Genomic DNA, 22326 nt, shown 5'->3' on the forward strand with positions numbered 1-22326 from the left:
TGCCTTAAAGTTTCGCCAAGGTACCTCTTTCCTGTTTTACTAGCTGGTTATTACGTTTAGTCGAAGATTATATAAATTAATTAAAGCTTTTTAGTGGACTTCCTGTCATGTCACCGTCTGTGTGCGTTCAGGTGCTGATGGGACGGTCCGACATCAGGACATTTGTGGTCCAGCTCTGGTTTTCAGGGCAAACACAAGGCTACATACGGATGGATACTCTGAAATATGATTTGGTTTGTTTTTGGGCAAACTGTTGGGATGGTAAGTTTGGCTTAATTTACAAATGAAGTGTGACTCTAAAAGTATTATCCAAACTTGAACGGGAGTCAAAGGGAATGTGTTTGCCTTATAGTACGTGAATGCATCAAGTCTGTAAACAGTTACTCTGCAGTATGGAGGAAACGACGAGACTACATTAAAATTCGATAATAGATTTTTTTTTTATTGTACATATGTGCATAAAGTATATGTATGCATACAGTACATCTCCCATATTTGCACTGTGCAACTATCTTGTGCAATTCCTGTTTGCTTCCTGTGCAATCTAATGTCTCTGGGCCATTATATTTATTCTTATGTACTTTTTTTAGTAGCCTATACTGTAATTGTCCCTCTTGGTCAATTGTATAGTAAGTGTAAAGTCTTTATTTTATTTTTATTTTTTTTTTATCAACAATAGTATTTTATTTTGTCTCTCCATTATTTTTTTGTATATTTCTATTCTGTCTGGCGTTTGTCCTGTTTCAATTTCTTTATTTATCTATCAATCAAACACTGCTGTAAGCCACTGTAACAAATGAATTTCCCCAGGGAGGCATTAATAAAGTCTTATTTTATCTTATCTGATCTTATCTCATTACCATGGATGGATTCTGATGGGCAAAGTTGGTAACTGTCCCAGCCAGGGCCCCAAAACTTTAGGAGCCCCCAAGGCTTGTGGTTTACTTTGTGTTGGCTGATTCTTGCCAACATTAATCTATTTTTAATTCTGTATTGCAATAGGCCTATTGATTGAAATGGTAAGATCCTTATTGTGGGTGCTCCTTTATTACCTACTTAAGTCCTCTCCTGAGTATGGCCCTGCGGCAAAATCTAGTTTTGAGACATTAATTTTGCCAGTTTTGTGTTTATATGTTGCAAATTCCTACATTAACATTTTAAATAAATTTTCCACACAAAAAAATCTGGAAGAAGGTAAAATTATGGCATAAAATACTGTACATATTGCACTGACATTAAGAGGAAATAGGGTGATAGACAAGAAGGTTAAGTTCGTCCTAGGTAATTGACCAAAACAGGATTTACATGACTTCAAAAATGAATAATTAAATATAAAATTACCAAAGCATACAGCCCCTTGCTTTATTTTAACGCCAAGGGTCTATGACTAAATGTCTGTTAGCGTCACTTAATGACCATGCCAGACCCTCAATGTTCTCCATAATACAGAGGCTACAAACATACAATATTATAGCACTTTGAAGTGTTTTTAAACACAAAACTGAACTAAATTTATACTGCCATTTGTTACTTTACTACAGCCTTTCTCTGTCTTTCTCTCAGATAAAAGACCCAGTCAACAGAAACACACCAGAGAGGTCAACAAGGCCAGGAAGACGGAGATAGCACTCAGAAGGAAAGGGCTGGCAGCCAAGTGTCCCCCTCAGGGAGAATGGCCAAGCTGAAGTCAGTGCATCAGTGTGCCAACAGCCGAAACATGACCAAGCTGGCCTTATTCCCCTACTTGGAGAATGTGAGAACCATGCGTTGCTTCTGGGAGATGAAGTTTGAACCAGAGGTATCTATGTGTGCAGCTCATGAAATCTATATTTTGTTTTTTTAAATCAGTCTTTTGAGTCTGCGGGAGCACCAGCAGAGGGTGGTAAAAGTCACATTTTTAAATAACAGGAATGCCGTAACAATTACCTTTCAGAAGAAACTACACTGCTGCTGCTTTCTTTAGTAAAAAAACGATAATTTGAGACAGCTTTGACAGGTTTTTTTTTTTGCAATTGTGTAACAAGATTTTACCTTGACTATCAAAAACAAACAACATGATATTAACCTGATCGTCCACTCAGAACATCACATTAGTGTCAAAGGTTAAATGCAATTTATAGCTTTTTATTTATGGTATCCAGCCAAGTGGTAGTGCCAAAAATAGTGTAAAGCATGTAGTCTGGGATTCAATTATGTTGCAGTTGTAACTTAAGTAGCCTACTATAAAGCAAACTGAGACATTGTGAGTAATCAAAGTCCGGTTTTGCTTTTTTTTTTCTCTACGGCAGCCAAGACATTCATTTGAGCAGTGAGACCACAGCTCCCATCCAGAAGTGAGCTCATTATTGTATTTGGCAGAGCTGCTGGTGAAGCCAGGAGAGGCCCGGGGAGATTTCCAGACATGCTGTACATAGCTGTGATTGGCCACTGTCAGCCAGATGACGCGTTCTTGGCTTTGTGGCCATGTTTCTTTCACACCCAAAGTGCCATTGTTGCACATTTATGGATTATATGGTTTAGTTAGAAAGTCCATAGAGACACCATCCCTCATTTATGAAATAATCTATGCATTAATCCTTAATTTGGGTTGGAATTTATTGACGTGGTTCTATTTGTATTGACACAACATGCTATAATTTAGGGTTCAAACTGTATAAGTTAATACAAAATCGCCTCTGTTGAGTACATTGAGTGTAAGCACCCATGTGATAGTCAGTGTGACATTTGGAGCAGTAATCCAATAGCACAGGCTATTTATTTAGACCACATCCAAGAGTCCGTGTTGACAGGAGGACTAAATCCCCTGTCAAAATTCTCTCATTTTTCATTGCCAGTACTTAGTTGAAGAGTAATTATGCTTTCCCTTGACTGTTTGTTATAATTTATTCAGAAGAAAGAGAATAAAAGTGCTACTCTCTGGTGACGATGGACAGATTAGATAAAGAGAGAGAGAGCTCGTATCACAGACACCCTTTGCTGGCACCTGTCACTCTTTTGTCATGAGGACAAACTGCCCGTCCTTTGGCTCTAAGTGCTGATGGGAGTAGGGGGGGTTTACTGAATTAACAGAGCCTGTGGAGGATAGTGTAGCATTAATGTTTAGGGCGGTCCGTACCCCGGGAAGGAACTGTCATCTCCTCTGACTCACCACTTGAGACTCTTCTTCCTAAGCTCCGAGAGGTCCTTTGTAGTTAAAGATAGGAAAAGAGAAGCTATAGGAGACGCATGAAGAGTAGAGTTAAAGCCATGGAGAAGTTTGTCACAGGCTGGGACATTTGGCTAGTAAACAGCATGTGTCTGGTTGCCTCCTACCTCTGGCACAGGCTGTGTGATTTACTCTGCTACAGGAGGAGGCACCGAGCATCTACTGCACCTGCCATTCAGGTATATACAAGGCTGTTTCACTTTATAATACTTAAACATCAGCTGAGGAACACTGATGCATATTTGTTTTCTAAAAGAAACATAACTAGAAGACTAACTTTGTCACAATGGTAGTTGGCGATTTCGTAAGGCTATTACTTTCTAATACATTGTATGGATCAAGAATTCCCCAAAACTATCTTTCATATTGAAGTTATGTTGTTTGTCTTTGTGCCAGAGAAGCCAAAGATAATTTTAATTCGAATTTTTCAAGTCAGTTGAAAGGGCTGTCTTTAGGAGGCCACCTCTACCAACGTTTTAAGCGGAAAACATCTTTGGGTCATGTTAACATATAATTGTTTTAAATATGCAAGTTACCCACATTAAGTTGATCATGAATAACTTATTAATGGGATTGTTGATGAATGTTCGTCCATCCAACTAACCCAGGTGAGAAAGGCGGTTCAGGAGCAGTGATGCCTTTACGTTGAAGTATTTAATGAAGCTTGATCGAGGAGATCATAACTCAACAGTACGTGTATTGTGTTGCCAGTTCTGAAGGACTTCCAGATCTGTGACTATTTAACCCGTGATGGAATACTCTATGGAAGCATGCTTATCTAAGTCATGTTGTAATTGATGGAAGAATATGGAGTTTGCTCTATCGTGGAGCCAGTGCGTCTCTCAAACGAGATAAAGTAAAGGTTAGAAGCAAGAATCACAGAATCGTGAGTTGAGATAATGGTGAATATCCTCACACGAATGATTTGAAAAAGCTGTCTAGCTTGCTGACATACAGGTTTATACTGATTTCCTGATTTGTTTTAAATCGCACCAATGCTGAAGACATGACTTGCACATTGTCTCCCCCCAAAGGAGATATTTATTTTTTTTTTGTGCAAGTAAAACTTATGATTTATGATTGCTCATTTAAGAGCTTTTGATTGATTGTTTTTCACGGAAAAAAAGGAATGTGACGCAATTAAAATATTTGTTTTCTAACTAAATGTAAGGTTAGAGTGACTCCAGTATGTTTAAGTGCAATTTTTGTTTTTCATTTAAAAGTTTTAAGAATATTAATGATTGTCTGGAAAATATTGTGACTTATGTTTGACAGGATCATTTTTGGATTTAATTTTTTAGCTCAGTTTGCTCATTTTCTGAGACAATGATGAATGGTTGTGTGATTGCTTAGTGGTGGCCTCTAAAACGCTGATCAGTAACCAATATCATAGATCCTGTTGACATTTTTAGACTGTCTTCAGAGGTGATGGCAGCAGCAGCTGGTGCACCTCCATCATTTAATAACCTCCCATACTTGATAATCTCACTATCCTCACAGGAATTTTCAATTAGGCTGGACAAATAGTCATTACACAAAGCGTTTAGTGACACATTGTTTTATTTCTCCCTTTCTTTATTGTACTGCACATCATTTACACTGTTTTCACCTCTTGGTTTATGCTCAGAGAAGCAAAATCAGTGAGTTGCAGTAATGGACACTGGAGACAGCAATGCTCTTGCTCCCACTTTATTTGTTCTGTTTCTTCTTATTTATGTTATTCTTAGTTTTCACAGTAAGCCTTAAATACTGATCCAAGAAAAGACCCAGAATTCTGTGGGTAACGCATGAGTTGCCAGCAGGGAGCAGAGGCATGGTGCTGTTGTGTTGTATGGCATCAGATTTCATGTAGGGTCGACTCTCAGCCACTTCTTATGAGAGGGACATGATGAAAGTGGGCTTCCTCTTTAATTATAGTGTTATGATTACTTTAACCTCGACAAACAAGCATGCACCACAGATGCTCTGTCTTGTGTGTTTATTTGTAGCCTCTATTAGTCCATTCTTTACTTTTACATTTTATATCATACTTAAACATATAATGAGTGGATATTTTTATTTAATGCTTATATGACTTTGTACATATTTTATTCTACTCCTTGTCCGCTTGTACATCCACTTATATTTCTGTTTTGCACTAACTCTAAAGTTTTGTTGTCTGCAAAGCATTTATTTGTGCACCATCTGGGCAATTAAGTGCTTACTGCTGCACTCGCTTTTCCTATGTTATTCTCCGGCTAAATGCCACGTTTAATTGAATTAGTCTACTCAACATATGGTGGGTAATCCTTTCAGCGGCAATGTCATGAATGAAAGGCGAGATGGGTAATTATGATGCATATATGCTTTGCAATGTTATGGATAGCAGCAGGAAGGATAAAACATGAGAGGGGCTTGTTGGTGTTTATGAGCACAGAGGTACAGTGAGCTCTAGTGGTGGAGCCTGATGGGCACACTGCACTGTCTCAAGGTGGTGAAGCACTGCTTGGAAATCCTGCTCTTGCTGCCATCTAGTGATTCAAAATTTCCACTTTGCCCTGATGGTGACGTGGGAAAAGCAACCGACCTGAAGCCTTTACAGGTCAGCGCAGGAGAGCTTCTCTGCTGAATAATACTTAGTATTCGATTACACTTTAATATTTGATGCTCACTGTTATTTCTGTTTGCCTGATATTTACTGCAGAATATATCTGTTTACAGTTAACCACTAGATATGGCTCAGTCTCACTTTCCCTCTTTCACATCATAGAACACTTATTTATACTGATACATTTATATTAATGATGAACTTTATTTGTAAAGCACTTTTACCAATTTACAGAGCAAGATAAAATAGTACACATAATACAAAAACAAAAACAACACAAACATCAAGATAAAAACAACACAACATCGATAAAAACACACACATATATATACATATGCAGTGCACATCTTTATAAATAAACACACATGCTGTCGTTATCCTTAATGCCATGACAGTTTCCCTCAGAGACAACCCGAAGCGCCCGCCCTCTCGTGTTTCCATTCCTCTCTTGGCATTTTGGAGATACACACTGACATTTACTGTAGTAGATCCACCAGTATGTGACTAAGCTTTCTTTGCATTCTGACACTAACCTTTAATACCCTTTATGACATCCTGAATGTAAAGCGCTCCTTACATTTCCATACTGATAATAATAGTGCATCTTGGAATACCTTCCTTAAGTAGAGGCACTGTACTTGACTCAGAGTTTTTCTCAAATACAAGTGAGATTATTTGTACTGGATAGAAATAAAAGTACTACTGTACTTTGAAATTATTGGGAGAGGCACTCTCTTACTGTTTTTCAAAGCATTTTAAAGCAACACTATGCGGAAATTGGCACAGAGTGCAGCACCACTGTCGTGAATACAGATCTCAGGTCTGTAAAAATTTGTCAGACGTAATGTAGGCGCGGACTACAAACAAAACTCATGACATAACAATGTCATTGTTGAAGTAAACATGTATGTAACGCTGTGATCCTACCCTCTCACTGAAGTTACATAAAAGAAACAAGTGATGGGGGGCAATATCCAGATCGCAGAATCTGCAATTTTTTGATGAAGCATAATAACGAAGTATTGTAGTGCTCTGGAGACCCCCGGCCTGAAAATCTTGTTCTCCTCATGTAAGAAAACATATATTTTTTGGTACAGTCCCCAACAAATGCCACTTCATCATGATTTTAATATAGTATTTTCAATCATGAATCATATCGCAATTGTCAAAATAATCACAATATGATATTTATTAAAATAGCATGCATTTATGAAGATAATCCTGATTGCAGGCCTAACTGCTCTGTTGTACATGTGTTTCTTAATTTGGCTCAAGTCTAGCTCTCTAGCTCGAGAGCAGATGCATATCTTTGTTTGCAAACATTGTAGTGTCCGTCTCCCGCTCTTCCTCTGGTGAGGAAGACTTATCTCTAACAGATGCTTTTTACCTTTTGATTTTGTAGCTAATGAGTTGGGTGTTTGAAGCTCAAAAGATTTTGGAGTGGAGTTTCACTTCAGATCTGACATTTGAGCTCCAGTTGAGTTGTTCATCCTTTGCACGGATTCCACCTGCTGTTCAAAGTAGAAACTCAGTCAGAGACTAATTGGACCAGACACAGCCAGTTTCACATAATGAAGCCCGATTCCAAAAGGCATCAGTGCATATCCTCTGCAGTCTCTTTTGGATGTGACATGTACATATATAACATTTTAAAAAGCAAACACTGTGCATATATATACAAGGACTCAATTAATTTAATCAGCATAATGTAGCTTTTAATGACCTTATATAAACCAAAGGTCTCTCAAAGTGTGGGAGCAAAATGTGTTTACATGCCAAGAGCAAACATGAGATGATGGGGAAAGAACAGAAGAGATGTCTTAGACATTAGTACAAGGAGTTAAGTTTCACGGCTGCCACACACATTTAAGCCCACAAGTTTCCGAGAGAAAGTGTAGCCAGAGCTGGCAGGCTCTGTGTGTGTGTGTGTGTGTGTGTGTGTTTGTGTGGAGACTAGGAGAGGTGACTGGACAGTAGCCACAGCACACAGCCTCAGTGCCTCCCAGGACATTGTGTTCTCCGTTAGGGAGGCGTCGCTCCATTTTTATCAGTTCACCTTGTCCCGTCGCCAGACAAATAGCCTAATAAAGGAAGGCCATGTAAGTCACATTATTCAATCGTATAACCTCCCACAAGTACTGATTGTTCAGGAAAATAAGATATCATCTAAACTTAAACCATGTATGCATTTAAGTGCATTTTATGACTCACAGGAGGTGATATAAAGCAATACCACCTGGCTCAACAGTTGTTTGCATGCAAAAAATGTGCCAAAGGATTCCATGTATTTGGCCATAACCTTGTCTTGGTATTGAATGTTGTCGTAATAATGCAAGTTAAAATCAGGTGCAGCGCAAATGTCCAATATTATCTTGTGCCTGCACCTCAAATGTTGCCCCTTTTTTCTGTCTGTCATTGTAGAATGAATATCTTGTGATGAGTGTTTTTTCCCCACTACATTTTGACATTACATAGACAAAGCAATTCATCAAGATTAATAAATAATTGGCAGTTAATCTAAAAATAATTATTTGTCCCAGATTAACTGCTAACTGCTACCAACAATTAGCTCAGTTAGCCGTGCAGCTAGTGGTCTGGACCGGGAGCTCTGAGTGGTGTTATGAGAAAGGACGGGCTGGCGGTAGTGGTTAGCATGCTTACTTCAGTAGATACCACTGCAACACAATACAGAGGCTTTTGTGACATGGTGTCCAATCTCTTATTTCTTCACATTTTTTGACAACTTTAGTTGATTTTTGAATGTTTTTAAACTTTGATTCTTACATCTAGCACCTTTAGCATGTGGAATATAAATCAGACAGTTCTATGTACATAGCATGGTGACCTTAAAAGTTTGAAGTTTTACTATTTAAAGGGGCTAAGCCCTCGGCTGAATATCAATTTACCTTTAAAATGTTCCACTCTTAATGTCTGTAAGTCAGACGGTGTTCAAACTACAAGGTCAGCCAGGACACACACATTCACACAAACATGAAATTATTTGTTTATTATTTACTTTCTGGACATTCATGCAGTTGAAAATGCCTCCAGACATCCTGATAATTTTGCTGTCACATTAACTAAACAACATTTTAATCGTGCACCAGTAGACAGGGCAGTGATTTTCCCAGCTGCCAGCGCGCATACTTGCGCTTGGCAACGAAGGCGAGAGAAGACGTGGAGCAGCGATCATGATGCTGTTACTTTCTTTGGCGTTAGTTTCACTGTAAAGTGATATACACTCGATATTTGCTTTGTGTCATAAGCCTGAGAGGCCAAGGGTCTGTTTATATCTCCTTCAGGGTTTGATAACCCCCCTACCTTGTGCCCCCCTACCTTTAACCGACACACGATACAATGAGATAGTGCCGTCGTAGTCGTGTGTGCTAACCTTTAATGTGCAGCAAAAAAACTGTTATAAACAGCAATACTTTCTTGATGTTTTCCTAACATACTTCACATTCTATTTGCCGCGTGTGTGGACACAAATCTCTGTTCCATGCACACGGCTGCATAAGAAAGTTGACTGTCTGCGCCCCTCAAATTGACACAACATGCTGCAGATGACCTATGCTGTCTGTCATCTGTTGGCATCCAAGGACAGGTGTGAGCGTCCCTGTCTCTCCCCGACTGATTGATGGTTGGTTTCGCTCCCATCTGTTTCGACCCCGTCAGAGTCACTTGTTCTTTCCGCTGTGGTTATCTTGCGCAAGCGAGGGAGAGATGTAATGTGCAAGCTCATGCGGTGACTTGTCGTGATCTGACAGGTGAAATCCTTCCCTTCCCTCACCTTTCCCCGCTCAGCTCCACTTTATCTGCCAGGTTCACATCCCTTCTTGGCTGCTGCACCCGTGAGCCCGGATTTTGGCTTGAGTCATCCGAGTGAGGCGAGTTTGGCTGGGGTCACCGTGGCTCAGTTTGCAGCCTGTGTTGTCAAAAGTGTTTCATGGTGGCTTGAGCAAAGCTGGATTCCTCCTAAGCTCCGTCATCCATGAATGAATGGGGACAAATTGAGTTTTCAAAGTTTGTGAAGACAGCATTGTCAGGAAATAGCTTGTAGTTCAGTGTTTGGTTAATTTGATATCTTTTAATACCTTGTGAGTTGACACATGACACATGAATAAATCATGCATAGTTTGATATACAGGGAACATAAATTCTGGTCATATTACAAGAACTAAGTTGAAATTGATCCCTTACTCTCTTAAGGGAGGTTATCAGTGGATGTTTAGTCAGTGACTAGGCATCATATAAATCATCCGTGTCAACCTTCTCTCCTTTCAGCAGAAGGGCTAAACATCTTCCTGTAGGTCCCTTTTGGCTAGGAACCACAGGCTTACTCTTTCCCGTGACACTAGGTGCAAGTAACTTACAGATATCCAAGAGATCAAGAGGGAATTTGCATTGCAACATGGTTCTCATTCGCAACTGTACACAGACAAACACACGTACAGCAGTAGTCCTTTGACTTTGAAAAACAAAATAAACCCACCTGTGAGCTGCTTCTCCTTTTTTGGACTCCTGTGCAGTCCACCCAAGAATGTGGACCAGACGTGTCCATCTGTTACAACGAGTTAATGGCATTGTCATTTGAATAGGAAAAACTGCACAAATGAATGAGCACTGACACACTTACACACTGGAGAGGTTCTGTGTACAGTGACCATTTTGACACCTAGCAGGCGAGTGACGGTGTTGGGCTTAACACTTAAAGGCTCTCAAATGTCTCATAGCTCCAAAGCGTGCCAAGCCCCCTCCCCAAACACTTGACCCCTGCTGACGTGGGCCGTCCATTTACATTTAGGGACACCGGCTCACTCCATTCTTAATACTATTTCTAGTGTGGAGAGCAGCAGGCACGGGGGGTAATGTGTGAGAAGAAACAAGCTCAGTTCCAGTTGTAGAGGTTTAAAAACATCACCTACATTGCTGGTGATTGGAGATTTTCAATCCTGAATCACTTCTTTTCCATTGTTCCACTTTTTGTATCTTCATTAGTTTGCACACCAACGGGGAGCACTGAAGGGTAGAGCTGGCTACGATTTTTGAAAAAGTCTTTTTGTCTGTTTCTCAGACGTTTTCTGTCCGATTTTTGTCTCAAGTTGGTGTCCTAACGTGATTTTTATATCACTGGAAGCCATGAGTTCCTCGGTAAAGAACACAGTAGGAGATACGAATGGCGCAAACTTTGACCTCATCCAAAATCGGATAGAGACTCTCAGCAGCAAGATGGACAAACTCATCAACATTCAAGAAAAGGTCCTCTACAGGCTAGACGGGATGTCTCATGACATTGACGACATCGAAAAGGATATGGAGAATCTGAAGGTTGACAAGGAGGAGATCCATCTTCCACCCAGGATGATGAACCAGACCCAGGTCGTGGGGCGGGAGGTGAGGGAGATATGCCGGGAGATGAGCACCATAATGTCGGTGGTGAACCAGCGGTCTGAGCAGCAGGCTCAGAAGCTCGAGGGGATGGAGAAACTGGTCCTCAGCATGCAGCAAGTCATCAGCTTCATTGGGGAGACGGTGAAGAGTTCCAGGGTCATCGAGCTGATGTTCAAAGGCCACGCGGCTCGGAAGGGCTCCAAACACAAAGACAATAGAGGCAAGCAAGCCGTTAAGAGGAAATCATCTGCAGACACAATAAGCAAGAAGCTCGACAAGGTGAGACGAAGATGCTGAAACTCAAAAATATCTTTACCTCAGTTTTTGGAAGTATAATCCAAATTTGGTTATTGTTAATATTGATTTGGTTTTAGTAATAATACACCAATTATTGCCCTGGCCATTTATTGGATCAGATATTCAGCATTTTTCTGATTACATTTTTTGTTTGATTGCTTATAAATCAAATTCATTTAAAAATACACTACTATCCGCCCTGAAAAAAACATACCGGTCGATCCCAAGGGTTTAGTATTTTGCCAGTCCAGATTCCAGGTATCACAGTCTATCCATCAGTCTGGACATCTAATCATGTTCTTCCCAGTGTTGCAAAATGCTGACTCTGATTTCTGAGATCTTACAAAGATCTTGTTGGTCTTGGCAGAACATGTGAAAATGATCATAGCAACAAAGATGACCACTCCAGCAGTTCCCTTGCCTACGAATGTGGCTTGGCTAGTGTTTTAAATTCCCCCATATAATGTGCTGGGGTAATAAGTGGTGTCTGGGATTTACGCCTGCCAACTGCTGATTGAAGGTAAAGTAATTAAGAACGCTAATTATATAGTGATATGTAAGTTACTGCATAATCAATATATCACTTGCAGCTTATATAAAACCCAAATTTTAACTCACATATACACATGTTGGATCTCTATTAATGCTAAGTGCAACATGGCCTCCTTGGCATGAGGCCCACACTGGGACCCCCCCGGCGGGGCACGAGAGGGCCTGTGTGAGGCCAGGGGTGAAATGCAAGTGGCCTGGTTTAGAAATGCTGTTTTTGGATCGGGGGGCTGTCGTGTTTGTGGTCTAAAAGGGGTTTAACCCCTTCAGCTCATCAGGAGTCAGGTGTCGACAAATTGTGATGAGTCAGTCTTCCTCCCCTTCTTTCCTCAGCAGTTTGTTTCTCTCAGTGACTCACTCAAGACACATCACTACTCTGTATCTGTTACGTTAGTCTCAATTGTCCAATTCAAGTTTGGGCCAGTTAGGACAGGTTTGTTTCCAGTAGTTACCCCTCTGCTGTATAATGGGTAACAGTGGATGCTGCCTACAGTCTCTGCCATGTGATTCTTTGTAAATTACTTAACTTCCTGCAGCGCAAAATAGCTCTTCATAAAACTTTACTGGTGGTCCTGCTGATAATGCTGTCACAGTACGTTTGATTTAGAGGTTCCAGTAAACGTCTGTATATAACACGGCATGCTGAGTTTCAGGAATTGCTGGTACGAGTTCAGAAGAGTAAAAATATATATATGTAAATATAATCTCAGAGGGGTTTCTGTAGCTCCACTGTGCTTTGCACCCTGTATGTCAGGATGCAAAATATACATTAATTACTTACCTAAAAACGAAACAGAAAACTTCCCCCCTCCTGTTTCCAAGTGGTAATATTGTTGGCGCGCTGTCGTAAAGACGACCAGGTTGTTTTGCTTTTCCTCATAGTGGCGACTACCAACAACAGAGGAAAAGAAAACATGTTTGTCAGGCTGTCAGCCTGGACTCACCAGTCAGTCTTCAAGGACCGATGGTGTAATTATTCTATAGCAATTACATTGTGCAATCAACATTTACTTCATAATTATACATTAAAGCTAGAAACTTGTCTATTGTCAGTTTAAAATGTCTTAAGTTTCAACTTTGGTTCGGCTGCAACAAACACAGTATGTATAATTTCTGCCACTAGGGGTCTCTCAGTCAAAACAAACAAGAGATATAAGTAGCGTGGAATCATAGGATTACTGTTAATCAACCATTATTGCTAATGAAAACCTACCTGCCATGACACAGGTAGAAATGTTTTACAGTTGTGTTCAGTCAAACTTCTCTCTCTGACGTATCGTCTGACGTTTTTCCCTGAGGTAGTCGTAACAATATTAAATAAAACACACTGTTGCCTTGACATTTTACACATTATCTCTTTAAAAAGCCTACTTTTTAATTCCCGTGACACTGAAGTCACCTTAAAATTTAACCTGATGGTTTTTGTCTTCATTATACAATCACTTGACAGATCATGACCCTGTATAAAGGTCACTAAGTGGTGCTTGGCATCGAAGGCATGCGTTGCACTTTCAGACACCCTAAAGCACTTTATCACCACACTCCAATCACTTGCGTAACCCCCGAGGTTAGACCCATATCTCTTTTCCTACAAGCTCACCTGAGTGGTTGTGATGTAATGTGACAAGGTTATCACATACTTCATATCACATCACAGTTCGGTATCGTACTTCAGATAAATTAACTTATTGAATTCAAGCCAATTCAAAGTTGGTCATGATTTTGTGGCTTTATTATATCTGAATGATTAATGACTGAATACCAATCTGATGGATTGCGTGTGACTCACATTTCAGGGGGTTTCTGCGGTCGTCAGAGCACCTGTCAGGTGGCACCCCCGTCTTCCTCCACCTCCAGAGGCGTGAAATATCTTACATGTAATCCCTGTTACTTAGGCCTCTCCACACTTTCCCCCAATCTCCCAATCAGAGTTTCAAACTGCTGTCACTGGGGAAACACTGCACTCGAAATATCCCCCTCGCTGTTTACCACACGACAGCATCCAGAGAACAAATGTGAGACACCCCTGGGTTCAAGACAGGTTTTTCCATGCTAACCCGATCAGAGAGTGTTTAGTGAGTTTCCTCAGCAGAGAAATTTGAACAACAGCCATATGGTCACTTGTAATATTTTCCGCTCAGGGTCGGCATTGCATTCCATGGCCGAGTACGACAAGTGATAAGCTATAAATTCACTGCCCTGCTGCTGTCTATCCATCTGCCATGAATAATCAAAGGCATGCCATTAGAAACGTCAGTCTGTGCATGGAGACTTGCAATATATGTGCTAATGTGTAAGCTGAAAACAGAGGAAGTGTGGCCTGTTTTTTGCCTTTTTTAAAAGTATTTTAACTGTCATTTCATTGATGTGATTGATTTGTCATGCTGTGTGTTTTACATGTGACGCTAACTTGATCAAATCAACCTGTCGCTGTCATTTCATTCATGTATTAATTCCATTTTCCGTTCCATTTTTCATCCGTCATGTTGTGTGTTTTACATGAACCTGAACGTGAACCTCCTGTCTCTCTTTGTGACATTCCTTCTTAACATGTGATATTTGATCCATTCCATGTGCAGTCATATAACCCTACTAAGCACTGCCATCTTGTCTTTCTACTAGAAACCTACCTCTAATAAAGCCAGTAAAGGGAATCAGGGGATAATTCCTGCATGTGAGCCCAGTTCTCCTCAGCCTTCTCACAAGATAAAGCTCCATGGACCAAAGCATTTCCTCGCCTCTCGCAAATGTGGAAACTTTGTACGTTTTTTGTGCTTACAGTCTGTATATATACAGGTACTTGTCCTTTTTATTTATAATTCGTAAGTATACTGTATGTGCTTTTGCATTACTGGCGTCTTGCTCCTCATGTTGCCTCCATATAATACGTTTGCAATGAGAATCAATTACAAGAACTGTTTATACAACATGGCCCCTAAGCTAAAAATATTATTGTGCTAATTTTTCTGATGAGAAATGTTTAACAGTAAGAGATTTTTACATAGCCACAACAGAACTATGCCAATTTGCAAAGAAAACAACACAATTTTAACTATTGGACAGTAAATACTACGAAGGTAACCTCACTGAAATGCTATGTGTATTGTGACTGTGTCTTATACTTATTGGAATAGGATATTTTCACTAGAAATTAGCCAAATACACTTAATTAATACTTAATTTTAAGTTTTTGTTGAGTGGTGAAGAAGAAAAACCTACCAAAACTCCACATGTCACAATATTCCTTTAAAGGAGACATATTATGCTTTAGCTCCTGTCTCTTTAAGCCCCCCCTCCACACACCCCACACCCCCAATTACCCAGACTGCTCTGATTGGTCAGCTCACACATGCCTGAGCCAGCAACGCTCACCGTGTCTCCAGTCGACTCTGTCGTGTTCTTAACTTGCAGTTATTTTCACTTCTATTGTGAATATAGGCAAAAATTTTGCCAATTAGTGACATGGTGTTGTAGTATGATGTCACAAAGTCACAGAATTGATGGCGGGACTACTGACGAGGTGTTTCAGGAGCAGTGTTTTCTGTGGGAGAGAGGAGTCTCCTGTTGGTGCGGACTATGAGCTTTTTGGACTTTCAAGACCTTTGAGATGCACAAGAACCTACAGTATATAACACACTGAAAGAAAGGGGGAAAAAGCATAATAGGTCTCCTTTAATATAACATTTTAACTGTAATAATTTATTTGATATGAATATGAACATGTAATTATGATATATTGTCCAGATTTCTCTTTGCATTGTATTTTTCATTTTCATTTCACAGTTGAAGGACCACAAAGCTAAAGATGGGACAGATAAGCCCTGTGTGAGCCCTAAGGTTCTGAAAACTCAGAAGAAGATGAAGCCGCCAGACACCACAGGTGCCGAGATCAATATAGTGTTAATTCAACAAAAATGTGTCAGTGCTTGGACTCTGGTGTCCACTTAAAATAATTTGTGCAGCAGAAATGTGTAGCCTACATAAAATTGATGAATGAATGAATGAATCTGCCCACAAAGCTTCCATTACTCTATTACATGAACAGCCAAATCCTGTGCATTGTAATGTGTTGGGAAGCCACGGTGAATATTTCGTTGTTAAGGTGTGACAGACTAAATCCAAATTCTCTTTTGTAGAAAATGTCTCTGTGAAGAAACAGGCGTTGCTTCTGGAAGAGGTGCAGAAACTCAACAAGGAGAATGCAGAGAAATCAGCTCAGCAGCTCACCCCTGGACATCTGGATCTTGAGGCTGGAGTGCCCCCTAAAGACCAACTGCCCGATGCCTCTGATTGCAACTTGGTCGACTACCTGCGCGAGGATTCCCAAAAAGATGAGGTTGTTGAGGTGACTAGTGAGGAGAAAGTTGTGGAAAAGGTGCAGCAAGTGGAGACAGCGGTTACAGAGAAAGAACCCAAGCTTGATGTGGGGGATGTAGTGAAAGAAAAAGTAGAAGAAAAGCTCCCAGTCGCAGAGGAAAAGAAGGAAGAGGTTATTTCTTCTGAAGAAGTAGCCAAAGCATCAGAGTTACCTGTTGCACAAGAAGATGAAAAAGAACCAACCACTACAAGGTAGTGAATGTTTAAGGTGCTGGAATATTTAGTCAATAAATCGATGTGTTATAGGACATTTTCTTGGATAAATCAGTTTTTTCTTTTGCAAAGATCAATCAATTTGTGCCTTTACAGTTTGTACAAAAACAATCACAAGCTGTATTGAAACAAACAAACAAAAAAACAGATAATAAACAACACAACTATTTTATTCCAGCAGTGATGACCACAAAGATGCCTCCCCATCTCCAGAGGCCGAGCAGGACCAGACGTCAGAGGTCAGCAGCACAAGTACAAAGTCCTTTCTGAGCGAGGAACACTTTGTAGTGGAGAAACACACAAGGCGCCAGGTGGTGGAGGTGTTGGAGGTAACGGAGGAGGAGGAGGAGGCGGAAAAGAAGAAAGTCAGCGAGGAGGACGATCAGAGGCTTGAGTCTGAGGGCTGGGCTGTCTTTAGGGCGGACGGAGTTGAATTCCAGTTAAACCTCAAACAAAGAGTGGCGGCAGGGAGGAAGGACAACGATGCAGAACAGGATGCGGAAAAGGAGGATGATGACGATGCAGAGCGCTACTTTATTGGTGAGTCAGGAACCCGCGATACTACACCTTGTGGTAGGAAGTTGAAATCCTGAATAATTTAATGTTATTTACCCAGTTTTAACCCAGTTGTTTTTTCAAATGTTTCAAATGTAATCTAGGCGGATTATAGTTACTTCTTTTTTTTATATCTGATTAGGTAACCCTGATTACATCTAATCCACTCCTACCCAACCCTACTATTAGTTTATGGCAGATATATTTGTATTGGTGTATATGCCAGCTGATAAGTAGGAGGCACAAATAATAAATAATAATAATCTTTCTCAGAAATAGTGTTACCATGTTATAGTGTGCTCATCAGAGAGCACTGACAAGTTGTGTCTTGGTCATTAATTTTGATCGAGGTCTTTTTTAATTTTATAAATATATCACGACAGTTAAGTCAAGTTCCTGCCCATCCCCCACAATGCAACATGTCCTTAAAGTACTGGGCCATTAATAAACTTGAATACAGCCAGAAAGCCATACAAAAATATACCTATATAAATACAGTCATATACAGTAGATATGTTCAGAAATTGTTGTACACATAGATAAAGAATTGAATAGAAATAATAATAATAATGACAAGTAAAAGTAAAAAACACACACATGGGGTCACATAGTTACTCTGTCTGGGTTACAATTCTTAAAAAAGGGTTACAACAACAAACAACAATCACTTTCAGCCAATATATCGTTGATCTGAGAATCCTAACAATAGTACCGTACAATAGTGTGAAATAAGATAAAGCCCTCGAGGCGGTCTGGCACTCAGACCATAATATGTGTTGTGCTAAAGCTTTGTTACTCCTCTGTAATATTTAGACAACAACTGTGCCTGTAGTGGATGTTTGTCATCGCGCGCTAATGCACGATGTGATAACTTGATTATAGCAGCCGTTTAAAAAAATAACCTCACTGTAGCTGCTGCTCCTGTGTTCTCACATTCCTCATAACTTATTAAAACGGATTATATCTTTTCTCTGGTTCCCCTCCCTCCTTTAGACACCTCTCCTCCTCCAGCGGCTCCTTTTAACCACCGCATCGTTTCTGCCAAGCCCAACCAGATCATCAACTTCTACACCATCAACTGGCAGGAGGTCCTGGGCGGGTGAGCACCAAATCTCTATGTTATAAAAAAAAGACAGTTATCGATGACTAGCTGATCTATCACAGATGAAAGGCATGAATTCTCATGAGGCCTAATTGCGTAACGCCCCCTCCCTCTCTTCCTCCTCCTCCTCCTCCTCCTCACCCCTGGTTCATAACTTCAGAGTCACGGCAGTTATTTTTACTTCAGGACTGGGTGGTATGTGAAACTGTATCCCTGGTGCCAGCTGGTAGCTAATCACTAAGTGTTAATCCAAGTCTTCAAAGAGGAGACACAGCCCAGCTCAGATTTAATGAAATAAAAGATTAAGCACACACACAGTCCTACAATAAAACGTCTCAGTTTGAAGGATGATCAGTTTCTGATTTGTCATGGAAACACAAATCTCCTGTCCTGTTTCGTAATGATTTAACGTAAATGTCGAGAAACCTTTTTTTTCCCCCCTCTCCCTCTCTTCAAGGGGTCGTTTTGGCCAGGTGCACAAATGTGTCGAAAACTCTTCAGGTCTAACTTTGGCGGCGAAGGTCATCAAATCCAGGAGTCTAAAGGAAAAGGTAAGCGAGCACCTCATGTTGAGTGTCGCGATACCGAATTAGTCCTATTTTGATGCTACAGTGAGAGCCACACCGCATGATATAAAAAGCAGGGGCTCACATACGAGTTTCAGTACATACTAGTACATGACAAGGCCGCTTGGAACAGAAGCAGAGGGAATACTTCTCACCTAGGTGAGAAATATTTGACCTAGAAGAGAAGATGCATTGTCTCATAGCAGGGAACAGCTGACACCTCTCATCGTGTCCGTGTGTGTGTCTGTGTGTGTGTGTGTGCGACCGCTTGTCTCTGTGTGTGTTTGTCTGCCTCTGCATCTGTCTGTCTGTGTGTCTGCGCCTGTGTCTTTGGTAGGAGGTGGTGAAGAATGAGATCCAGGTCATGAATAATCTGGACCATGCCAGCCTGATCCAGCTCTATGCAGCTTATGAGTCAAGGAATGACATCATCCTTGTACTTGAATAGTATGCTCCTTCTTTTATATTTTCAGCACATATGTTTATTTATTTCCAGGTAGCTTATTAAACGTCTGATAGCAAGTGGTTAAAAGGTCCAGTGTGTGGATTTGAGGGACTTATAATCACTGGTCCTCTTTAACGTAGTCTGCCATGTTTGCCACCATGTTTCTATAGTAGCCCAGAACGGACAAACCAAACACTGGCTCTAGAGTGGGCCGAACGCAGGATATATGCGAGGCTAGGGCTTCACAATATCAGATTTTCAGTAGACGATTATTGTGGCAGAATGGAGTCATTATCATGATATTATCGCTATATATTTATAAATTTGAGCTAGCAATTAAATCTATCATTAACTTTGTTTACTGTGTGTTTTATCTCTTTCTTTTGGCAAAACATCATCCTCAAAATACGAGTGTGGAGGTGGAGAGAGTCTGTAGCCATAACTTTAAAAAAAGCCTACAAAAAAACGACACAATTACTATTGAAAAAGCAGCCACATGAGCTCATAAACAAAAGATGCACAAGGCCAAACATGGCCACATGTATTATTACCACAAAATCAATATTTTAGTTTGATATCACGGTTATCGTGAATATCGCAATATTGCAACACCTCTACACGAAGCACCCATAATTCACACACGAACGTGTTGTTAAAATCCTACACACTGGACCTTTAAAGTAGAGTTACTTCAATAATAAAAAAAAAAAAATAATAGTGTGGTTAATTGTGCAAATGCGTTTGTCTTTAACCTTAGTGTTGGTGGAGGGGAGCTGTTTGACAGGATCATTGATGAAAACTACACTTTAATGGAGCTGGACGCTGTGGTGTTCATCAGGCAGATCTGTGAGGGCCTGCAGCACATGCACAAAATGTACATCCTACACCTGGACTTAAAGGTAATAATTCAACTCATATACTGTATGTCGTAATACTTTTAGGCAGAATATACATTCTCAAAGTTGAATCACTGTTTTGTTATAATTTTCAGCCGGAGAACATTCTGTGTGTGAACAGAGTCACAAATAAGATCAAAATCATCGACTTTGGTCTGGCTAGGATGTAAGTACCAGCATTTGCTTCTCTTTTATTTAATTCTGTCATCATTCAAAATGTAACTTCAGTGATATTCTCCACATAGATATAAACCACGGGAGAAACTGCGAGTGAATTTTGGCACTCCGGAGTTTCTCGCTCCTGAAGTCATCAACTACGACTTCGTGTCGTTCAACACTGACATGTGGAGCCTCGGCGTCATCACCTACATGCTGTAAGTAAACATGAAAACACACGCACAAACACATCCATACACTGACGATAATGACCATCTCTCGTCTGTCTCTTCCTGACAGTCTGAGCGGTCTCTGTCCCTTCCTCGGTGACGATGACAACGAGACTCTGAATAACATCTTGGCCTGCAAGTGGAGCTTTGACGAACCCGAGTTTATAGACACGTCCGACGAAGCCAAAGACTTCATCTCCAGAATGCTCATCACCAATAAAGGGTATTTATCTTTTTTACCATGTTTTTACCGTCTTTCTGTGTACAGAGGTTAACTTGTGGTGGCTTTTAAAATATAAATTACTTCCGCGTGTCTTTGTGTTTGTTCATCAGTTGGAGGATGGGGGCAGCTGAGGCCTTAAGACATCCTTGGCTATCTGACCCAGTCCTTCATCATCGCCTTAACATAAAGGTAGAATACATGCATACATCATACATAAACCGAGAAACTACACTGAGTTAGTGATCTTGAACTAACTAACTAATTTTGTGACACATTTTTCTTTTTTCCTTTTTTAATGTGGTAGAGAAGCCTCAGAAATTAACCAAGATAACAGATATAAAATCATGTTCACAGGACTCTGTAGCCTATATTATGTGTCACTGTCCATTACATTTGTTTAAATGAATAATTTATTGACATTTTTTGCTTTATTTCACAGAAAACTATGTGCAGATCACGGCGATCATCGTGTGTGCCAACGACTGATAGTTGAGGTTAGTTTGTTTTTTCTTGCATCATTTTATTTATTCATTTTAATTTGTTTTATTTATTTACTAATTTTTGTTATTTTTGTTGGTCTTTTTTTGTCTCTTTTGTAAAAAGAGACCAGAGTGTCAAACATTCAACCTTTTTTAAATATCCACCAGGTGGCAGCATGTCTCAAATTTTGTGCAGGGCAGCAGAGCAGCAACGAGAGATTCACTCCCTGCCTGTCACAGATATACACTAACTGTGGCCTTCTGAGAGTGAATAATACCATTTTACACTGTGTTTTTATTTTTAGGGCTACAGTGATGCGATGGCTCCAGCTGTGGCCACTTGGACCAACCCTCCTGTCCATGTAAATGACCTAATTTCGAGTCCACGCACCTGAAGCACGGGCTGAAATTCTGGCTACCCCACAAACCTTTTCCTGACATGTGATCCACTTTGTCGTGTTAATGTAAGAAGTATACAAAAATTCAAAACAACCCTGATTCCAAAAAAATTGGGATGCTGTGGTTCTTCTCACTTTGCGTGTATATTTACAAAAAACAAGAAAGTTTGTCAGTTTAAACATAAATATTTTGTCTTATATACAGGTTGAAAACAGATTTGAAAATCATTGCATTCTATTTTCATGTACGTTTCACACAGTGTCCAACTTTTTTGGGTTCACGGTTGTAATTGGGATTTGATAGTGGAAAATCCCATCATGCATTAGGCTGAACCTTCATGATGAAAATGTCTGTTTCTTGAAATTATGTACAATTAATAACTGTATTGTTCAAGAAAAATAACAAGAACATCTTATAACATTAATCAATCCAGTGAAATGCAATAAATGCTACAATACAGTTACACTGTAAAAAATTAAAAAGTTGACTTTATTATGTCAGATTTACCAAGTAAAGTAGACTGTTAAATTTAAGTTGTACAAAGAAAAAAGTTTTAACAGCTTAAAATGATCAGTCTGCTTGACTTGGTAATTTTGAGGTAAATGGTTTCCTCAATTCTTCCTTTGTCAGATTTTACAGTGTACTGTTGAAACTAG

General features: G+C 40.0%; 1 protein-coding gene across 1 annotated transcript; it reads left to right on the top strand.

Annotated features, from left to right (window-relative positions):
* The first annotated feature begins 135 nt into the window (after positions 1-135).
* Positions 136-21825, top strand: mylk4a (myosin light chain kinase family, member 4a). The gene is made up of 16 exons (XM_073490896.1): positions 136-261; positions 1564-1798; positions 14652-14789; positions 15813-15909; positions 16166-16598; positions 16798-17159; positions 18168-18273; positions 18734-18827; positions 19180-19289; positions 20045-20186; positions 20279-20349; positions 20429-20557; positions 20640-20792; positions 20903-20981; positions 21232-21286; positions 21577-21825. Exons 2-15 carry the CDS (start codon positions 1673-1675, stop codon positions 21283-21285), a joined length of 2094 nt encoding a protein of 697 aa, XP_073346997.1. The 5' UTR covers positions 136-261; positions 1564-1672; the 3' UTR covers position 21286; positions 21577-21825.
* Positions 21826-22326: the final 501 nt, after the last annotated feature.

Source organism: Pagrus major, chromosome 21, assembly GCF_040436345.1.
Source record: "Pagrus major chromosome 21, Pma_NU_1.0".
Lineage (NCBI taxonomy): Eukaryota > Metazoa > Chordata > Actinopteri > Spariformes > Sparidae > Pagrus > Pagrus major.